At 44.6% G+C, this 21416-nt stretch overlaps 2 protein-coding genes across 2 annotated transcripts; both read right to left on the reverse strand.

The window, feature by feature from the left end:
* Positions 1-361: 361 nt before the first annotated feature.
* Positions 362-4115, reverse strand: LOC100824405 (SUPPRESSOR OF GAMMA RESPONSE 1). The gene is made up of 6 exons (XM_003572630.4): positions 3689-4115; positions 2633-2768; positions 2056-2242; positions 1474-1967; positions 923-1171; positions 362-838 (listed from the first exon to the last, which is right to left on the reverse strand). The coding sequence occupies exons 1-6, from the start codon at positions 3694-3696 to the stop codon at positions 764-766; spliced, it is 1149 nt and encodes a 382-aa protein (XP_003572678.2). The 5' UTR covers positions 3697-4115; the 3' UTR covers positions 362-763.
* A 2619-nt stretch (positions 4116-6734) lies between these two features.
* On the reverse strand, positions 6735-9900 carry LOC100828716 (beta-1,4-mannosyl-glycoprotein 4-beta-N-acetylglucosaminyltransferase). Its single transcript, XM_003575227.4, has 2 exons — positions 9490-9900; positions 6735-8339 (listed from the first exon to the last, which is right to left on the reverse strand). The coding sequence occupies exons 1-2, from the start codon at positions 9556-9558 to the stop codon at positions 7239-7241; spliced, it is 1170 nt and encodes a 389-aa protein (XP_003575275.1). The 5' UTR covers positions 9559-9900; the 3' UTR covers positions 6735-7238.
* Positions 9901-21416: the final 11516 nt, after the last annotated feature.

Raw genomic sequence — 21416 nt, forward strand, 5'->3', positions numbered from 1 at the left:
TACTCCCACCGTCCGGAAATAACTGACTTGAATTTGTATGAAATAAGTGACTTGGAAGTTGGAACTGTACCTATTCGGGAAACATCTAGCAGACTCCAAACATCCCAGGCTTTCAAAAAAACTGAATGTATCCCAGTTAAGGTTGCTGCTTGCCACTGCCTTGCTCGACTGCCGGCACTTCCTGTGTGTGTTTTAACGGAAAGCTTGCTGAATTGCCATCATCAAACAAAAACACCATGTAAATATGTAATCTCTTGATTTTCTCAGACCACTGTTCCGATATCTGAACAGCTTCCCGTATGTCACAATTTCGTCACGAAATGCAGGCAACAACATCATCTGCTAAACCAACGACGCAGCATTTCATTAAGGGCGATAGCCAGCGTCAGACCATCTCAGCATTGAACCAAATCCGTTAGAGCAGCTAGTTTTTACAATATAATAGGACATGCAGCATTTAGCAAGGTCCAACTCACATTAATGACATCACATATGTTTCAACCAAGTAAGAAGCCTCTACGATTACATGCATTAAAGACATAAATACCTAAATTACTCCAGGTTTCTACCACACATTGCAGAAATAAACCCACCACATTACATGTCTTTTTTTGGTTTTCAGGAAACAAAATGAGTTTTCGGGTGTTTCTGCAACTGTTCAATGACCCAACGCAGACCTAAAACTTCTACCTTGCCAAGTCGACCCCCAAAATGTTGCCAAGCATACAATGATGGTCTTCGATGATGCACTTCTTGCGATTACTTACGTCTCCAACGGATCTGTGGAGTCAAGCCAGCTGCCAAAGCTTCCGATTGAACAGAACTGCACGTCCTGGCCCTGCCAAGAGACAAAACAAAAACATCATCAGATTTGCCACAACAAGCATATGGGAATCAGAAATACCAAAAAGGATAAACTTACAGAAATCAGAAAATCTGGAAGTGATCCAAGGTCGAAATTATCAGGTAATCCATCAAACGCACTCAGGTTATTGCCGAGTGTCTCATTCCTATCTAAGGAAAGGATTGAATCCAAAACCTCATGGCAATGCAGGGATTCTTCCAAGTTCGGCTGGGCCTGCGATGCTACCTCAACAGCCTGAGACCCTATATCACACCATGCAGGGTTCTCAGCGCCATCAAACAGTCTAACATCAGGTATTTCTCCTTCCTACATTAATTGACATATCAGAAGCACAAAGTTACTACTCCAAAATGGTCTACGAATCACGCAAAAAAAGAACTTTAGCGACACAACAACAGAAATGACAAATCAATCAAATGTATTCACAATCTCGATAAGACTAGGATACAGTTTCCAGGATATCGAGGTTAGTGCTTCTGTACTCCATTGTTTGGCAATTGTAAACTCTAAATCATATGTGGAGTGTGGTAAGTATTGATTAGGTGCAGATTTTGGACAATGATCAAAGGTTATCAACGCTGCAAATTTCATGCATGTCAGTGATTTACCTCGTCTGGCAAGATGAGATCATTCTGTTCAGTTCCACACGGACTATTATTTGTGCGACATGGCTTCGGGGTGTTTGCCTTGGGAGTTTTTGGACCATTCCTCGCAGTAAATGCATCAAATTCTTCATTAGCAATCTCTGTTTCAGACTTTTCCATGTGCTTTGTCTTCATTTGATATAGAATTTTGGAAACAACATACTTCCCAACTGTTTCATTTTCCTCTACTCCAAGATGGTACTGATGCATCACCCAGTCAGTTTTATCTGGCTTGCTACCGGTTTGTAAGCTTTTATACAGAACCAATATTTTCTTCCAACCCTTCATAACACCATTGTCATATATGGGTTTTGATTTACCCGTCTTGTGCCATCTCACATGCTCATCAGAAGTGGTGTGGACACTGTTGCTGATCCTTCGACGCTTGCGCTTGCCACAACCATACGCATTTGAAACTCTATGGAAGAAATGAGCACTGCTTCCATCTTTCTTTGTGCCTATAAGGATGAACAGGGTGTATTCACAACATGAATAAACTAAAGAATTCACAAACACTAATAGCATCTCAAGTTAAGAATTCCTTACCAGGAAGATTTTCAGGATGTGAATAGCAGATCCCTTCATCATTCTCCAGAGTAGGAATAAATTCATCAATGAACATATGAGGCTTTGAATCTCCGAGGCCAACCTTTTGTTCTAAATGTTCAAGCAATTCCAAATCAGATGGATCAAACTTCACGCCAGCAGGCAGCCCAGGCCACTGTATTGCAACCTGCAAATGATGAAATGCAGTAAAATGTTTTTAGAATGTGTAACACTGTACCATCAAATATGCTCTGAAATTGGTCGCATTTTGCATGCAGCTGTTATGCTGAAGCTTATACCTGTTAATACAGTCCAAAGCCTTATACTGATGTTCAGTCTCTGGAATCAAGGAAAGTAATAGTGTACTACCGCTCCATATTTCCTTATGGGCTACTACCTACACTACATGTATCTTAGGCACATACCAACAAGAGAATAAATGATCTATAAACTATTCCTGAAACACAAGCAGGTTTCCACTAAGGATGCACAAATATTAGAGAAGAGAAGTTCTCCTTACAAAGTGTGAACTTACAGAAGTAGAAGCTGGTCATTAGTAAAGATTCCATGTACTTACATCACTGTTATCGATGAGATGTTTGCAGTTCGGACATTCCCGGCATGCTTCTGCACCCGCTTCACTTATCTGGCTACTAGAGCAGTTCACATTCCTAATTTTCTTGGCAACACCCCTACAAGTTATAAGCCATGACCTGTCGCAAAAGGATCGCATTGGTGCTCAGTAACAAGTAATTACATAGGAAACATTTCAAGGCAATCAGGATAATGTTAATTAAAATGACCAGTTCTTGTGAAAGAGACACACTAGAGCTTGAAGATATACTATTACGTCAAGAAGAAACATTATGGAACTATTGACAGTCGTTAAGCCGCGTGCAAACAACACAAACGAAAACTTGATGCCCTGCTTCCTGTTCTTAGAAAGGAAAACCTTGACTTGGTAATACACTATTGATTGAACAATGCTACAGAACACAGTGCCGAGACAAAGAAGTCATGTGCTGAGTGTTCTAAGAAACAGAGCAACCCACGCAATGAAGTTAACCTGGCAATGTCTTGGATATTCATAACGGCCATTAAGCTAGAACTTGAACTAAGCTTCGACATATTCAGAAAACAAGTAGTTTCAAAGTCATCACATTGCTCTGCCAATGATTCAATGTACCAGCACATGGGCAGCAGGCAGGCCTTCAAATGTAGAACAAACTGCAGATGATCATCTACTTCACACTACGCTCAGTGTGAGGAACTCTAAACCAATCGCTGCATTGGATAAGGCGCTGCTTGGAATGTCGTATTTTTTTTAGAGAGGCTGGTATTTAGTTCAGCTCCCCCAAAGTTAGAACACTGATGAGGATGCTCAGACAAGAAACATCCAAGAATAGTACAACAACCCAAGCAGGCCCTAGAGGAAATTTCTGGGCGCCTTCCGGGATGAGGATGCTCAGACAAGAAACGTAATACAGAATTACGGACCCAAAATATAGACTACAGAGCCGAAATGTGGGGAAGCCGGAACAGGATCGAACCAACCGTAAGCAACACAGCAACAGAGCAAACTAAACTTTAATTATAAAAGGGGGGGGGCGGGGGGCGGGAGAAGAGGAATAACCTTGCCATTGCGGCGGCGCGTTCCGATCACGATCGGAGTGGACCGAGCGCAGGACGCCGAAACGATCAGCCCCAGCAGCACGAACAGAAACCCGATGAGAACCGGAACGAGACCTAATCGGGCCGGCGCGGGGGCTGCTCTCCCTGCTCCTGTCTCACCTCCGCGCTCTGCTCTTTCCAGTTGTGCCGCGGCGCGCCCCTTGCCAAGTGGCCTCTGCTGCCCTCCCTCCTCTCCTCGCTAACAATGGCGGCGGCGCGTGCTTGGAGCCTGAGGGAAGGATCTTGGTAGGCGCGGCGCGTACAGAAGGGGCGGGGGGGCTGTCTCCGACGCTTCCGCTTCCCCCTTTCCTCTCGCTTTTCTGCCTCGGGAACCCCCAAACCCAAACCCCTGCTGCGCCTGCGCTGCTGCTGTGGCCGTTGGGGGGGAGGGGGGGGGGGGGAGTTTCCTTCCTCCGCAAGCCGCACGCAGCCTCCTAGAAAGCACGCATTTATTAGTGCTCGTGTACTGGGCCGCCCTCGCTGGTCCATCTTCGCTAAATGGGCCGCAAGGGCCAGGGGCATGTCTCGTGGGAGGGAGAGAACACCAAGCTGTAACGTCTTTGGCTAAAAAAAAAACCAAGCTGTAACGTCTCGTCCCCTCAAAAAGAAAAAAAAAGCTGTAACGTCTCGAACTGCTCGAGATTTGGCCCACGTCGATGACCATGAGAATCAATTTGTATTTTTCTCCCATTTTCTGGCAAATTAATGCTGTTTGGTTTGAACTTGCCAAATTATTGGTTGAGGTTTTGCTTGCCCATTATTTGGTCAATTTTGACAAAAAAAAAAGAAACTAGAGTTAGTAGTGGGAAATTGGTTTGCCAAAAAATTGGTTTTGATCCAAACAAAAACCAAATCTTTGTCAATGATCAAAAATTTGGTAGGGCATGGTTTGGTCAACATCCAAACATACCCTAACTCACGCACATGAAAAACACACACCATTATGCGGTACACGCGCACACGAAAAAGCTTGCATCATCTTTATGCTAGAGAGATGACGCTTCCGGATTCACGTGATCAACGGCGTGCACATGCCGCGCCTAATTAACATGCACAAATGTATACTTTGATGATATAGAAGAAACCTACCCGCAAAAAAAAAGAGATGATATAGAACAAACCATGTCAGTTCTGAAAACTGAACTGACATAAACAGGGTGCGCTAATTAATCTCGATCAAACCAGCTCCGACTTAAGCTGATTTCCTAGGTGGATGGGCCACACCACACGCAGCGTCCGATCTGGCTGCACGGAACTGATTGCGACCTTGACACGTATAACTAGTGATGTAATAATGTTGATTCATGTTCTACAACATGAATGACAAAGCCTCGACCCCGTAAATGATTTTGGTAAGTTGTCTTCGCTCACACTATCCTTTGATTGTAATCACCCACATTTATTTATCTATGAAGATAAATAACGCATGGGATCAACATGCCAACCTCTTGGTACATCTCAGGATGTTCTCAGGGCAAGCAACTGTGCTCCAAGATTGCAACCAAACAGGCTCTTCTTGGTTTGTGTTTTCAGGATTTTTCGAGGAAAAAAAAGGGAAATTAGTGAGGTTCTGTTTGTGGTAATCAAGCGAAGTTTTCAGGCTCAACACACCAACTAACAACTCCTACTACGGTACTACTACTCCGCTACGGTCATCAATGCAATAACACACGCCTCCATTCAATTAGAACCGCCCTAAACAGGTTTAACGCTCATTACATGCAGCGTCCCTGTCACACCCATTAATCCCCCTTTGACGGTACGAATCGGCCAAAAAGAGGGCACGCGTGTTGCGACAACGCGACGGTCGCAGGTGAAGCGATGAGATCAGCTATATAGCAAGCAACCCACGCCTCGTGCAACAACAGCTAGCTTGCGCGTCGGAAAGACCCAGGTCGCGTTGGGCACGCCGCCGCAGCGTGCAGCGAATGCATTGTGCCCACGTACATGATCACGAGCAAGGAAAGTCCCGCGTGGTACTACATGATCTCTGCCGGGAAGAGTCAGCAAAAGGGGTGACGCCCGGTTCGGTCAACGAACCCGACGCGGCGAAGGAACCCCCAGTCGTACGACGCGACGCCGGCGCGTGCTTCCGCGGGTCGGAGAAAAGAAAACGATCAAATCACAATCCAAGTCCAACGAACCAACCGCATGGCGGCGAGGTTATCCGTTCGGGAAACGGCCCACGGTCCAACGGGTGGTGGCCATGCCCGCGCCCAGCGCGCCACCGCACGACTACTCTACCAACTTGCGGCCAACTGAACAAGACCAGAGGATCATCATCATCTGCAGAGACAAGCGAGAACACAATTATTGATCCCTCAAGTTAAGATGGGATCAACCAGAGAAACGACGAGCCGCTGCGTTTCGAAGAAGCTGTACACGGTCCAATTGCACGCACCGATCGATGCTAGCAATGTCTGATAATGATTTCCCTGCAGAAGCTGGAACGAGTATATTTTCCTGGACCACGGATCTCGTCTCGCACAGGGAAGAAGGGGGTCTGCGCGGCGCTGCCAACAGCCAGCTCGCAGCATGTTTTGTCAATCTGGCTGAGGTGGAAACCCGACAGGAACAGCCTGTTCCCACCCACTAACTAATTTCACAGGTCGCTTAACAACTTGGAGCATTTTCGCAGCTGAACGAGATGCTTTCTCAGGTTCAAGATGGATTACCCAAATCAACCTGCCAAACTGCTCTTCCTTCACAAAGGATAAAACGACAAGTTCAATTGTTCAAATACAAACATGCAGAAAGGCACCATTTTCTCTCTCGATCTGTGCAGTTGCCGTTGGATGGAATCAGTTTGCACAGATCATTGTTTTGAGTACTGACAGCGACGTGATCACATGCAGGCTAGAGGATTGAGACACTTGACCAGAATAAAGATGGCCACTGCCAGCGGGGAGATATAGATGGGGATGATTACATACATCCAAGAGTCAGAGATGAGAACGAATGCAACATGTAAAATCATCGAGCAAGTAAATGCAATGTACAAGATGAGGTAATGACTAAAATCTGAAATGTCACTCGGTCTGTGATCTACAATAGTTTCCTGAGTTCATATATCAATCATCGTGGAAGTAATGAATCAACAACTCAGACGGTAAGCACACACCCAAACACGATGAGGTAATGACTAAAATCTGAAATGTCACTCGGTCTGTGATCTACAATAGTTTCCTGAGTTCATATATCAATCATCGTGGAAGTAATGAATCAACAACTCAGACGGTAAGCACACACCCAAACACGCACACTGCTAAGCTCCTCTGCAAAAACAAACACGCAGCGACCGAGCATGCGCTATGCTGTCAGGCCTTCCAATGTTCTGAATTACACGGTGTACAAAATCATGAACCCAACCCAACCGCCAAGCGATCAATCAAACTAAGTCAGCCAACTGCATCAGATACAACCGCTATGGCACGGCGTTCACCAAGGGGGCATCCAGGATGTCCGTGTCATCTGTCATGTGTGCATCAGATCCTGATGCCAAATCACAGTGGCTAGCCACTTTCTCTCATGCAATTGCCAGGAAGAAGATATTTGTACTGCTCGGCTTTCTCAAGCAGCCAAGCAGGGAGATGAACCGCAGAATATGTACTCGGAATCGGTCCCAGCTTGGCAATGATCTCTTGGAATGTGTATTCTTCAGGAAGCATGTCGAAAAGATCAGCCCCTTGGCATATCACATGCTGGATTCTTTCGGGGTTCAGGAAGTACTTGAATCTAATCCGGTCAACATGGCTATAAGCATTCATTTTGAAGATAAAATCATTTATGTAGCGAAAGCAAAAGCTGCAGTGCCACCCTGAGTCAGCCAGAAGCTCATCTGTTTGACGGAAATGTGCATACCTAGTCTTTCCAGCTCTGTATCTATGTACTGAAGCTCTCCAACTCTTATCATCAAGGAAGAATTGAAATGAGTAGAGATAGTTCCTGAGCTGCAGATGAAGTACCTCGGGAATATCATCACACCATCTCAAGAGGTTGATTGTATGACCGCTTGGGATCTCATCAACATCAGACATGATCAGAAGGTCATCATCAGTGATTCCAGCAATTTTAAGCAGTTGGTCAAGAGCAACTCTCTGATACGACTCCTCGACGAATGGATTCTCCCCCTTCACAAACCTCCCCCCTATCATACCATAGGTCAACCGCGATTCAGCAAACTCAAACTTTTTGCGGTTTTCCTTGAAATGGAGATCCTTTGGCAAGCCAGTGAAGGTTGAATTGGACTCAAGCAACACAAATTCTGACACGTATGGGCTAAGTTCATTCCAACGGATATCAAGAATGTCAAGCTCATTGCTGAAAAGCACAGCATCAAAAACACGCCGTGGAGCCTCCCGGACCTTCCATCCATGCAACTTGCAGAGGTTCGCCATCGAAACATTTTCATGGTAGTAGTGAGGAAGTACTTTGAAGGGCTTCGGTGGCTTCTCCCAGATTGGCCGGAGGAAATAAGTGACTTTCTGGCCATGAACATATATAACAAAGATTATAACTGGCACACCGATCAGCAGGAACAAAAGAGCCCTCAAATCAAACCCCCGAAGTGCACACTTCAGCCTTGACATGCTCAGAACTGCCTTTGAACCGTGCTGCAAATGAATAGAGAAAGCAAGTGAGAAATCAGTCTGACGATGGAAACCAAAAAGAACGTCAATGGAGCTATAAGTAAATAGGCAATGAAAACCCATCTTCACACAACCATTCGAATCCCACTGAACTGCAAAAACTGCGAAGATGTGCAATAGCACCGATTATACCCTTAAGGATACCAGTTTTATTTCAAAATTGATTATTAGTAACTAAAGCCAACTGAAGGTGGAATATAAGAACACATTGCATAACAGAAACTGCTTTTGGCCAAAGAATTAATGTTTATGAATGTCATGTTATTGCGACTGCAACATCAAGCATGCAAACAAGCAATCAGACCCATTTGTGTTTAATTTGATAATAAAAATTAACAGTAATCAGTGGCAGCATAATGCATAATTGCATATCGACTAGGAGTAATAACAAACCAATAAACTAATACTCCCTCCGTTCTATAATTCTTGTCGAAATATTACATGTATGTAACGATTTTTAGGAATAGCTACATCCATTTTCGGGCAAATTTGTGACAAGAATTATGGACGGAGGGACAACTTATTTCTACAAACTCTCCTCAGCGTCCACAAGAACCAATCGGGATTTATTTGGTTTGATTTTATTTTGTTAAAAGCTCGATCCTTTTCGGTGCCGGACCTTAACCAAGAAAGGAAAAGATTCCAGGATTAGGCTGAACGCCAAATTCCGCCAGCTCGCGAGATTCCACCAGCACCAGAAGCATCCAAACTTCGAATTTGACCAAATCCCACCATGGGCACCAACGTAACAGATCAAAGATTCCTCGAAAGAAATTAAGCAAGCGTCTCCGATCATTGGCTCCGCAAATCACCACTAATCAATCAACCCAAAACAGTAACCTCCAGACAGACCAATACTAAACACGAGATTGGTGGAATAGAATGGCGAACAAGAGCAATTGGAGCAACCGAAGCATCCAGCATGCAGTTCTCTGACAAGCCATAACGCAATAAAATTAACAGGAAAAAGAGGCGAGCATCGCCGGGAACGGGGGCCTTCTCGTGGACCAGGTCATCAATCCACCGAGAGAGAAAAAAAAAATCCACGCGTCCGGTGAAAGGGACAGATCTGGTGGAGGGGCAGCAGGCGCAGGACAGGGAGCGGGTTCCTCACCTCTCCGTCGCAGACGCCCTCGCAGATGCCGTCCGTCTTCTTGCAGTTGTGGTAGCCGGCGGCCTCCATCGCGGCGAACCGGCGGCAGCAGCAGCAGCAGAAGGCCAAACCGCGTACTTCGGGCCCGACGAACGAGTCAGCGGGGGGCCGCGGCGGGGCTCCCAGGCGCGCGCGGCTCCAATGGCGCGCCGATCGGCCTCACCGCCCACCGGCTTAGCGGCCTCTCGCTGGCTCCGGCGCCGGGGTGTTTTGGCGTCCGAGTCCTCTAGGTGTGGGCTGGGCTGTCCGTTGTGTGTGGCGTGTGCGGCGTGGTGTGGTTTGGGAATTGGAGATTGCAGCGGGGGGTGTTTGTGGGAGCGGAAAAGGAAGCGCGATGAGGAGGCGAGGGGGGTTATGGGAACCGCCTAATTATAGCCGTTTGGGGGTGGTGGCCTGCTTCTGCTTGCGCGTGAGAGCTGGTCTTTGTTTGTCCTCGTGCTCGGGGCAGCGCAGAGCTTAAAGGCCGAAATTTGGTGCCGGTGTCGTGTCTTTTTCTAATCAGTTTTGGTCGATTTCTTTCACCCTCCATAAAGGTAATCCACAAAAACCTTTAGAAAACACAGGTTAATTAGGTTTACCGTTGAAATTATTTACATGGATTTGGAATGGTATATGCCCCAAAGCTTCGGGTTGAACGCGCCCTCAAAAAGAAAAGCAAAATAAGATAAGCTCATACCATTTTAAATTATAATATATATATTCCAGTTTGTTCAGAATTATTTCAAAAAAATTAATCAAAATTATAGAAAGATGTACAAATATCTATCATGATGAATTTAATAAAAATAATTTAAAATTATAATTTTTTCTATATATTTGGTCAAATTTTAAGAAATATGACTGGTAACAAAGCTTGAACATCTCATAATTTAGAGCACTTGATTTAACTGATTTTTTTGCATTTGTTGGTGTTTGGCTAGTTAGAAGAACAATTAATTTCATAGTGGCATTTTCAGTACGCTTAATTACTTGAACCTTGATCTGACTTGGAGATGCTGACATGAAATTGAATATCGGCCATATGTCGTTGATAGCCAAGTGCCCTCCCCTCTAGCTATTATTTTTGGTACTACCTGGGGGCAACGATGCTCTTGGGAGGATTCGTCCCGTCATTTTTGGAGTAGCTTGCGCATGTCGATTAAAAAATTGACGTTGCAAAGCTGATAACCACGGGAAAATCATGATCCAATTAGCTTCATCTAGGCTCATTGTTTTTTTTTTAATGTTGTATGCTGTCCGCCGGTAAACGAACCCTCAAACTCCTATGCCTACGTGGGCTCGATTTGAACAAGGCGACGGTGACATGGATCTGAGATGTGACGACAATATCATACTGTTTTTCCAATATGGCATCTTGGCAAGATGCTTCCTAAATGCTGGGGTATCGCTTTTGTATATCTTTCACCTGTCTCTTGCTTCTTTTGATGAAGACCGTGACTGAATCATACAAAGGCATGTGAAGCAGCTGTTCGCACTAGTAGCTTTTCCGCTGCACGGATGTTACCGGCCGTACTTTTGGATCAACTCTTTCTTGTTCAGCTAAAAAAGTAGCTGAATATGCAAAAAATTCTTCAAGTTGCTCAAGTTGTTTGTACTAATCTATTATATACTAAAAACAATATGAGGAGTAGCGAGGGGAGACTCCACGTTGATCCACATCATTCCAATTATTCTAGCCTTTGGATCTAATATCTAACGGTCTAGATTTAATGAGGTGGTATGTTTGATGGGTTATCTCTAAATATTAAAATGGTTTCGGGCCAAAAAGGTCCAGTTTGTAGAATTAGCGATAATTAGAGATATACCTGATGGGGTATAATAAACATTAAAATGATTTCAGGTCCAAATAGGTCCAATATGTTATAATCGGTGGTAATTAAGTTAAATTTGTTTTTTATGGTGCCGAACGTAACATGCCCTATTATGCGACGACATTTCAACATTATTTTTCATTGTTTTTCTTCACAGGTCATGAAAATATTAGATAATAAACTAAGTATATTAGTCATAATCTATATCTATTTTTTTAAGATAATTTAACTGTTGGATCTGATATCTAATGGCCCTTATTTAACTTATTTAATGAGAGGGTATATTTGATGGGCTACCAATAAACAATAAAGTGATTTCAGGCCAAGTAGGCCCAATTTGTGGGCTACCAACAAAACATCAAAATATGTTAAAATCCACTAAAGCCCAATACAAATTAATACGTGTCCAATATGGAAACACTATTGCTGATTGCAGGACATCTCATTGGTTCCCTCTGCCGTATGATATAAAACAAATATCAGATGGTTCGATTAAGAAAAAGAATCACCTAAAATAGATTAAGAAACAAAATTAGAAAACCGAGGGAGATGCCACGTTGATCCATATCACCTGAATTATATTGGCCATCGGATCTTATATTAAGAAAAAGAATCACCTAAAATAGATTTAATGAGAAGGATATGACGCTTGGACTACGAATTGGTTATATAGTAAAAACAATATGATGGGTACCGAGGAATGTCTCACATTGATCCACATCACCTCAATTATTCCGATCGTTGGATTTGAGAGTTGTTGACACACGACCGTTAGATCTACATGACACATAATTTTTCTTTTAAATCGTGCGTTACAATGTGATACGAAAATTTGCTAACGTGAAGCAACCAGATGACGGGCCCATGTTTTTTAATCTAAACAAACTCTTACATATCACGTTTATTTTCCATAAAATCCGTGTCGCATGCATTCACTGGAGCGTCCGCTGCGTGCCTTCGCTTGTGACGAGGTAGGCCAAGCTTTGGAAGGGAATCGTTGAGGCCACGTCCATGATGAAAAATGTCTACGGAGATGCGTGAACAAGGTTGCGTTGCAGTAATTCGTCGAGATCAAACAAATTAATACTACTGCAAAGTCTTACGCACGTTTTGGTGTCCTGTCATTATTAACTGGATTTTTCTACATTTGGTGGTAATTAGGGATTTAATGAAGTGGCATCTAAGAGTTCGGTGGTAATTAGTGGTCTAATCTTCGTCTCCGCGCAGGCGATCCATGCAAGTGCTTACAACATCGCAGCACGGCGGCCTTCCAGCTTGCACGTGTGCTCTCATAGCACCATGTGACCGCAAAGCCGCCGCTGTGATCGGCCGCCCCGGCGCCATCGGCCCCTGCTGCCATCATCCGTCGTTGTCAAGACACCATTAGGTCCCTGTTGACGTGATCCATGGCCGCCACAATGCTCTATCAGCCACCGTCGGAAGCCACCTTGCTTGCCCACTGCACCGCGAGCCCGCTCACAAGGAATGCTTGCTGCATCATCCGTCCAAAATAATAATTAAATATTAAAAATATATAATTTTGTGATCGATGTCTAACAGAAATTTTAAAAGTTATATAACATAATATCGCACAAAGCAAAATGTAGCAAACGCAGAAGTTCATTATTCAAGCTCAGCACTTTTATATTGCAGATAATGTTAGTAAAATACAAATATGTTGCTAAAAATATAATGACAACCTACTCTACAATATAATGTGTGATTGAATCAATCTAATGATGTAGGATATTCCATCTTATCATTTCAGAAGATTTGTCTTTGCGAAAAACAAATAAAAAATTATATACAAGTCTAGCCGCGCAATCTAGACTTTGGTTAAGTAAAATATATAAGAAATCAAATATTTCATTATACAAGTCTAGCTGCGCAATCTATACGGGTCATCCCAATTATTTTCAGCCGTTAGATATGAGATCTACGAGTCCTACAAGCAATATGAGGGGATACCGACCGAGGGATCCTCCACGTTGATCCACATCACCCCAATTATATCCAGCTGTTAGATATGAGATCTACAAGTACTATAAAAACGTTCGTCTCATGTTACGTTCAGCTGAACCTCTAAAAAGAAACACCGAGTCCAAACTAAAAGCAGAAAGCACTGGCGGGAGGCACCAAGCAGAGCAGCAATAAAGCAACAAACAAGGGTTGGGAGTACTGTGGCGGTTGTGGCCTGGCTGCCTAAGGGACTTGGGGAATGAGTGGATCAGGGAGGGATTTCACAATTTTGGTATATCCCTTAGAGCCTCCACAATGGCGCTGGACACATGCAGGGGTGCGCGCAGAGGGGCGGAGGCGCCGCTGTTCGGCGAGCGAAGCGTAGGGGCACTAGCGGAGGCGGTGCAGGGCATGCGCAGGATGGGTGGAAGTGGTGCAGAGGGCACGCGGAGGAGGAGCGGAGGAGGTGCAGGGCCGCGAGCGGAGATGGTGAAGTGGGTCGCTGGAGGAGTTGGGATCCGAGGATTTGATGTGAAAGTGAGGTTGGAGAAAAAGAAGAGATAATGAAAATGGGTAATTAATTTATTCTTTTGGGGGTAATATATATCTACTTGCAAATTTGACATCATCTGACTGCAGGAAAACTTGACTTTTGGCACGCCGTAGAAACCCTTATGTATACAAATCTCATGTCTTCAATTTTAGAATTAAAATTACGATGAATAGATACGCATCGGACAAAATCAAACAATGTACAAAATGAAAAATTCATCGGCACACGTACAAAAAAAATACAACAACGTTCTTCAGGTCTAGCCCGCGCATTTCGCGCGGGCCACCATGCTAGTTGTAATACAATTGAAAACAAGTTCATGAATTTAGGTTAGTAGCCTAGAACAATAATAGCGCAACATGCAGTACAATATTCCGTCAAGTTTAAACATATATATAGCCAACTGGGCATGTCCCCTCAACTCAGTTAATGAACCAATATATCACAAAATGAACTATAGGAAATACAGGATTGATCGAGTCTTTGCACAAGTCGGTCAATCGAATAATTGAGCCATATATCCGCGGCCCTTCAAGTTGCGTTTTCTTTCTTTCTTTCTTTTGTTTTGATCGAAACTCTTCAAGTGACGTTTTTTCTTTCTTCCAAACAAACTGAAATCGTCAACAGATGAACAGTTGCTCTGTTATTTTTGATGTGATGTTTTGGTTCCTTGTTCAAGCGAAAGGACAGACAGAAAAGGACGGCGAAGAAGCGCATCGTGGCCGGGGGAGGATAAGGAAAAGAAAAGAAACAAGCCATCACAATTCACAACCGAGCGCGTTGTGCTCATCGCCCATCGATCACAGCCAACACCCACGCTGACACGCTGTGACAAGGTCCCGGTTGCGACGTCTTCGCCGATGGAATTTTTGGAGGATTTGCTGCCCCTTCCCGGCAGGATTTGGCTACCGTGGCAATCGTGGCTCCAGGATACGGGTAAACTAAAGGTAGACAGTTGGGCACTTCTCCGGTGCTAAGTAAGGGGGAGACAAAAGTGAGGAGAGCTCAGTTCTTCCATCTACTAGGTAGCTAACGCATGATTCCATGTCTCGTGCTTCCCATGCATTATTCTCTAAGGAGTATCATTTAAACTAAGTAAAGATCTCCGCGAAAGGGGTATGGCAGGAACCGCGACCGAAACTACCTAGGCATGCTGCTAAAAGGCAGAAAGCACTCAAATGGGGCACCAGCACGAGGCTAAAAGCTGAAAGGAAACCCAAGACGCTGCTGCGACTGCGAGCCACCGAGAGTGTGGTTTGATTCCGTCCAAGTTTACCGGGTCGACGGATGCAAGGCAAACTCAAACCGTGGCCGGCCGCCTGCCCGGTCGATCCACGTCCCACGCGCGCACGCTGGAAAAGCAATGCCCGGATGCAGCAGTACAAGTGGTTTTGCACTGATTTGTTGGTTTGTTCCTTCCTCCGGGCCTCTGCCGCTGGCAATCAGGATTCAGGGGGGCCGGCCGGCAATTGGGTTAGCCAGGGATGTACGCGATCGTCCAGCCACCGACCAGACGCGTCTTCCGAATTGCATATGCTTGGATCAAGCCTTGAACGTTCATCCATCCTTAGAAGTTCAGACTTACTAGTATCCAGATGTGGACATTTTTACAGGCTTTTCATGTCAACCAAACCCGCACGATTGTGCGACTAGGAACTGTAACATGTCTGTCGCGAATGACTGCCGTATGCTTCGTAGTGAAGCCACGGCACTGTGGACAAGCATGATTCAACTAATCGGTACAACTCTCCCACGTATGACTCATGACTCGTTTGACTAGCAAGTAAAAGACGAGAGCAGAATGGATCGAGTTTCTTATTTTCTCCACACGGAAAGCACGTCCCCCTTTATACCATTGATTTTCTACAAAACAACCACTAAATTATACTTACTCGGACAACACTGCGCCATCTTTCTTCTCTCGTTCAATCGAGTGTTACACGCCGTATATGGCACGCAGGGATGCACGAACGAGCGATTACATCGGTGTATAGTTAAAGTAGCACTACTACTCCGTATATGCAAACGAAAAGAGAGCAGTATATGCTCATTGGTTTTTTAATGGGATAAAAGACAGCAGTATATGCTCATTGGTTTTTTAATGGGATGGGGATAATTGGAACGAGGTCGTGGCGTTCGTTGTCGCCTGTAATCAACGGCGCAATTAAAGAAGCCGTTTTCTCCACATGGACACATGTACCCTGGCCGGCCGGTCACATGGAGGAGGATGGAGCCAGCAACAATAGAGATACTCGAGCGTATATCAATGCACCTAACCATAACCACATGCATACTAAGAGGCCTAATTAGATACGCCCCCTAACTCAAACTCAGAAGGGTAGGATGAACTTTTCAGTCGCCTGCTCTTTTCTTCCTCCTACCTCCTTTCTCTCTTGCAAGGTATCCGTTGCTTCAAAAACTATTTCGACGATCACAGCGGTGAGATTGTTCGGAATTGTGTCTTTTACGATGTTGTGAAATTTCATCACGATCCAACGGTGAAATTTCCGGCCAACACCAAAATACCGAGTGCTGTTTAGACTTCTTGCGGCCGAGCATGATAGCGCGATGTTCACATGTTTCCCGCTGATTCAAGCAATATTTCAACGATCTCTTCGGTGACATTGTGCATAATTTTGTCTACTATCACAATGTAAAATTTCATTGCGATCCAACGGTGGAATCTCCGGAAAACTTCAAAACATCGACTGTTGCTTTGATTTCTCGCGACCGTGCAGGACAGCAAGAACGACAGATTTGTTTGCATGTCTCCCGATGCCTCACGAAAGTTTTCTCCGATCCCTTCGGTGGGATTGTGCGGAATTGTGTTTGTTAATAAAATGTTAAATTTCATCACGATCCAACGGTAGAATCTCTGGAAAACTTCAAAACACCGAGTGCTGCGCGCCCGTGCGGGACAGCACGAACATCCGACTTGTTCGCCTGTTTCCCGCTGTATCAAGAAATTTTTCGCCGATCCTCCGGTGAGATTGTGTGGAATTGTGTCTACTACTATATCGTGAAATTTCGTGACAATCTAACGGTGCAATCTCCGGCAAAATCGAAAACACCGAGTGCTGTCCGGAGCCAGGCGGGAAAGAGAGAAAGAAATGATGTTTAATGTCCATCCTGCCCTTTTTATGAAAGGGTACGGAGTGATCTGGACCGTTCTTGTGTTTTTCGTAAGAGAGAGGGGATGTATTGAATCAGAAGTTGCATACTAATCCACAGTGCCTGGAATGCTTGCGTATATATGTTTCGACGAGGAAATGTAAAATGGAAATCCATCGAGTCGTTGAGCAGAAAATAGGGGTAGTGTCGATCATGAATTGTGACCTACTCCAGCTGTATTCTTCATACGAGACTTCCAAGTTCGAACTCATGTGAACATTTTATTTTCTGTAAGGAACTCGCGTAACACTTTGATAATAAATAGTTGAGTGTGTCAAAACTGTCAATACATGCTGATGGTAGTTGGTACCATCTCTATTTCTAATTGGATTGTGTACATCAGACTAAATTACAAATGAAACCCGGCCCTGGCACTGCACGCGATGGTTAATCTTGCCCGCCGGCCTCCATTTGTCTCTTTCGTTCGTGTGTCTCTTTCTTTTCTTCTTCATTCAGTCTCTTCACGTACATCACTCGCTAGGGGTTCTCTAGGAACAAATGAGAAGCCGCAAAACTGGCCTTATCTGTAGGCTGTAGCACCACTGTCCACGACCTACAATTTATTGTATACACGCACGATCTTGCCGTTTTGGACCGATCTGGTCCTCGACCCGGCGCAGTCCAAAGAGCTTGAAAAGTCTCCTCGAGCCCTATCATGCCACCACCCCCTCTCCCATATCCAGATCTCTTGTGTAATCCAGAGTTGAATGGTATCTTGTTGGATTGCTTCAGAGTTCAAAGTCTAGTTTGATCATCTGTACACATTTCAAGGAAGAAAATAACATGTAAAGCCATTGCATGATGTACCCAAAACAACAATATATTATTCCAGCAGAGGGCAGGCAGAGGAAGATGTGGATTTTGAATTTGACTGAAGTTGTTTCATCCTATCACAGTTTTATCCCGAAATTAATTTGGACCGTCCAATTGGTCCAAATTAGTTGATACTCTCTGATACTCAAATTTAGATGTATATCACCTCAAAACAGATAGAGTAATAGAAAGTCAGTGATAAAAACGTCAGCAGTTTCTTTTTTTTCCATCGCCGGAATACTCAGAGGAGCCGGCGACCGTGGGCTGAGATGGTGGCTGCAGTGCGGCGCTGGGAGGACATACGGCGGCGGTGTTGGGAGGGCGGCGGCTCGCTGGGGGCGCGACGGCGGCAGAGACGAAGACACTCTGCTGTTTTTTTGTTCTTTACTACTAAGGTGAAAATGTGAAATATCAAAAATGCCCTTCCCTAATACTTCACCAGAAAAAATGGAGTATTAGGTACCGTAAAATATGTCTTCTATATTCCCATATTGTATTGTTTATAAAAGTATTGTACATATTAAGATTTAAGGCAACCCGTCACAGCTTTCAATATGTTCTCACAACTCAATGTATAATTGAGTTCAATTTCTGAAAATTATGTTCTTAAATCTTAATTAGCTGCATATTTATCCCCCCAAAGTGATACGAGTAAGAATTTAGTGGGAACAACCAGTCTTAAATCTCCATAATAATCAGATATTGTATAATGTAGCTGCAAAAATGAAGTAATTGATGGATGTTCAATCCTGCTTATCCAGGTTTTCTTGTTTATTACTGAGCTGGAACTAAGATTTTGCGATGGCTTGCATGAAATAGTGTGATTGTGATGTTAGAAGAGATAAACCTAGAATTCAATTAAATTTAGTTGCATCCAACACAACAATGCCAGGGCCTATGGTTGTGTGCATCTATTGATGCAAAGGTGGGTTAGAGATCCCTTTTCCTTTTCGAAAAAAAACAATGCTAAGACTATGCATGTCCAAAAGATGCATTCTAAAGGCGATGTATTATTCTTATTTGTACCCATGTTTGCTTGTTTGGGTCTCGTCCAAATTATTTTGCTCTACTCTTTTCGATTCATAAAAATTGTCGCCCACTATCAAGTTAGTACAAAATGGATGATATTTTTTATGTTTTGAAGGAACTAACTATTTATTTTTTTCTTGATAATAAAAGAGAACTTCTACTGGTCTCCTTATTCTTCCGCTTGTACATATTCTATCCGTCAAGTTGCGATTTGAGAAGAGGAATGTGCTGTACGCAATGGCGACATTTGACACGCACGCATGCATTGTGACGGAGTCATTAGCCAGCTGACAAAATAAGGTGGATTACTAGCCATTTGGATTGATCTGACGCAGCTAAAGTCGGGATCTTGAACAAGTCGTATTTTCTCTTTCTCCAACCAGAGTCCAAGCGGCCAGGAACAAGTCGTAGTGATGTGACCTGCGTGTCAAACTCTCTCTCTCGCGGTGGAACTTAGAAACTGAAAATAGAGAAATATACTACTTCCTTCGAAGTGACGTGGATTAACCTGTACAAATTCATGTCACTTATTTTTATACAAATTCACGTCATTTATTTTAAGTTGGAGAGAGTAATCTACATATGTGCTTTGAGCCTCAGCCATCTGGGCGAAGTTTGATTGATTTCACCATGTCTATTTCGACAGGAGCAAGGCCTTGCTTATGGTTACCGTTGCATTTGATAGATTACGGGGCAAAGCGGCACGTGCGTACTATGCTAGATAGCATAGATTACCGAATCTCTTACTGATATGTAGCCGGAACCAGAAGTTGTCCAAAATCGAGTTGTACTTCCATTTCCGTAACGATTCCCAATTTCCTCTTCTCCACATGTGTCCAATATAGCCAGATAAGTACTCTGCATGCGGTCTCTCTGCAAGCGATCGAAAGCAACGGGCACGTACTGCGGCTGTAGGCGAAACAGAAAAGAAGAGAAAAGCTGCCGGGCTTTACCGCGTTCCGGGCGACCCGGCGACGAGACGACCCAGCGATGCGAGGCAAAAGCACCAAGGAATCCTTGGGCCTGTGGGGTTCCCGATCGATGGAGCTCAACTCGCTATCAATGACTCAATGTGCTCATCCTCCTCCACTAGCAGTGTAGATAGTACTAGTCCACCCATCTCCCAGGTCTCGCCACACAAAATGGACGGACAGCTGCAGGCAGGCAAGAGGCGACCCCTGCAAGATCCATCGACCCGGCCGGTCGACGCAGATGTAGACGCGGATGGCGACCGGAACCGCAGGCCCGATCGAATTGAACAGGCCAGTGCTGCACGTCGGCGTCTCAAAGACTGAAACTGTGCATGTGTGGATAAAAAAGCCTTGCTGCTTTTTATTGGCGACCTCAAATTTGGTTGTTGTTCAACTTATTCTTGTCCAAGATGGAGATGTGGGTGGATGGAATCATGGAATGGAATTTCGGAGCATCGGCTTATGGCGTCTTCCATTTCCACTTGGGTGCGTGCGTGCTGCTGGAAATTTTTCATGCCGATCACCAGACGGCAGTGGCCGATCCACTAGCCTGTTGGCCATCCATCACCACTTGGCGGGTGTGCCGCCGCCCGCCGGCCCTCTCCCCACCAAGGAAATGTTGGGAGGTCTATTCGGCCATGATTAAGTTCCGGGCCGTGGTCTTCACCGTATTTCGTCGTAATGGCCGGCCGTTTACTTATCTGAAGTGACCGATCCTTTTCTCAGCTGGAAGTGGATGTTTCACTGGGTGGCTGATCTCGCGGAATGATTGTTTCATGGAAAGAGACTTCCACTGATCCGTTTGGACCTACATCTGAATCAAGTTTTTTTTGAGATGAGGCAACGGATATACGAAATTCTTTTCTGGATAGTAGTCCCTCCGTCTTAAAACAAGCGACGCATTTTCACGTTTGGTGTTTTTCCGGCAACTGCAATTTGTGGAAATCTCAGCTATTTTTGCTCGTCTTTTTCTGCCATACCGATTCCTTCTTGTGCCCAAATCTCTCTTCACTCTGTCCACCGCTTCTTCGTCCTCTGTAATTAATGTCAAACTCGATGAAGTTTCTTAAACTTGCCTAGATTATAGGAAAGGCAGAGGAAAGGTCGGGGTGTGAAGGATGCGGAACCGATGGGCGATGGCAGGAGCTATCTGGGATTCGGAAGACTGAGCTAATGGGCCGAAATCGAAAACTGAGCTAATTGGCCGAAATCGAAAACTGAGCTAATTGGGTTGTCGTGCATCAGGATGCTCCGTTGTAGGCCAAATAATGGGCCATATGTGGACGAAAGCCTGGGTAGTGGCCCATACTGGCCCACCCAGTATGGCAACCTGTCTGAGTATAATCGCCTTGCTGTGCGTGTTTCGCATCTTTCTTTTTCGGATGACACTGTCTGCCTGTCTTGTTGTGTATAACAAAAAAGAACTTGATTCCCTAAAAGAAAAAAAGAACTCGAGTGCTGCAGACGCATAAAAAAAATAAAGTGCTGCAGACGCCACAAAAATTTACAGGGCAGGCCCCGCAAGCAAGAGTGCATGATGTTTGACAACGAATGCGGTTAACCCTTGGATTTACTCGTTGC

The sequence above is a fragment of the Brachypodium distachyon genome, chromosome 3, assembly GCF_000005505.3.
Source record: "Brachypodium distachyon strain Bd21 chromosome 3, Brachypodium_distachyon_v3.0, whole genome shotgun sequence".
Lineage (NCBI taxonomy): Eukaryota > Viridiplantae > Streptophyta > Magnoliopsida > Poales > Poaceae > Brachypodium > Brachypodium distachyon.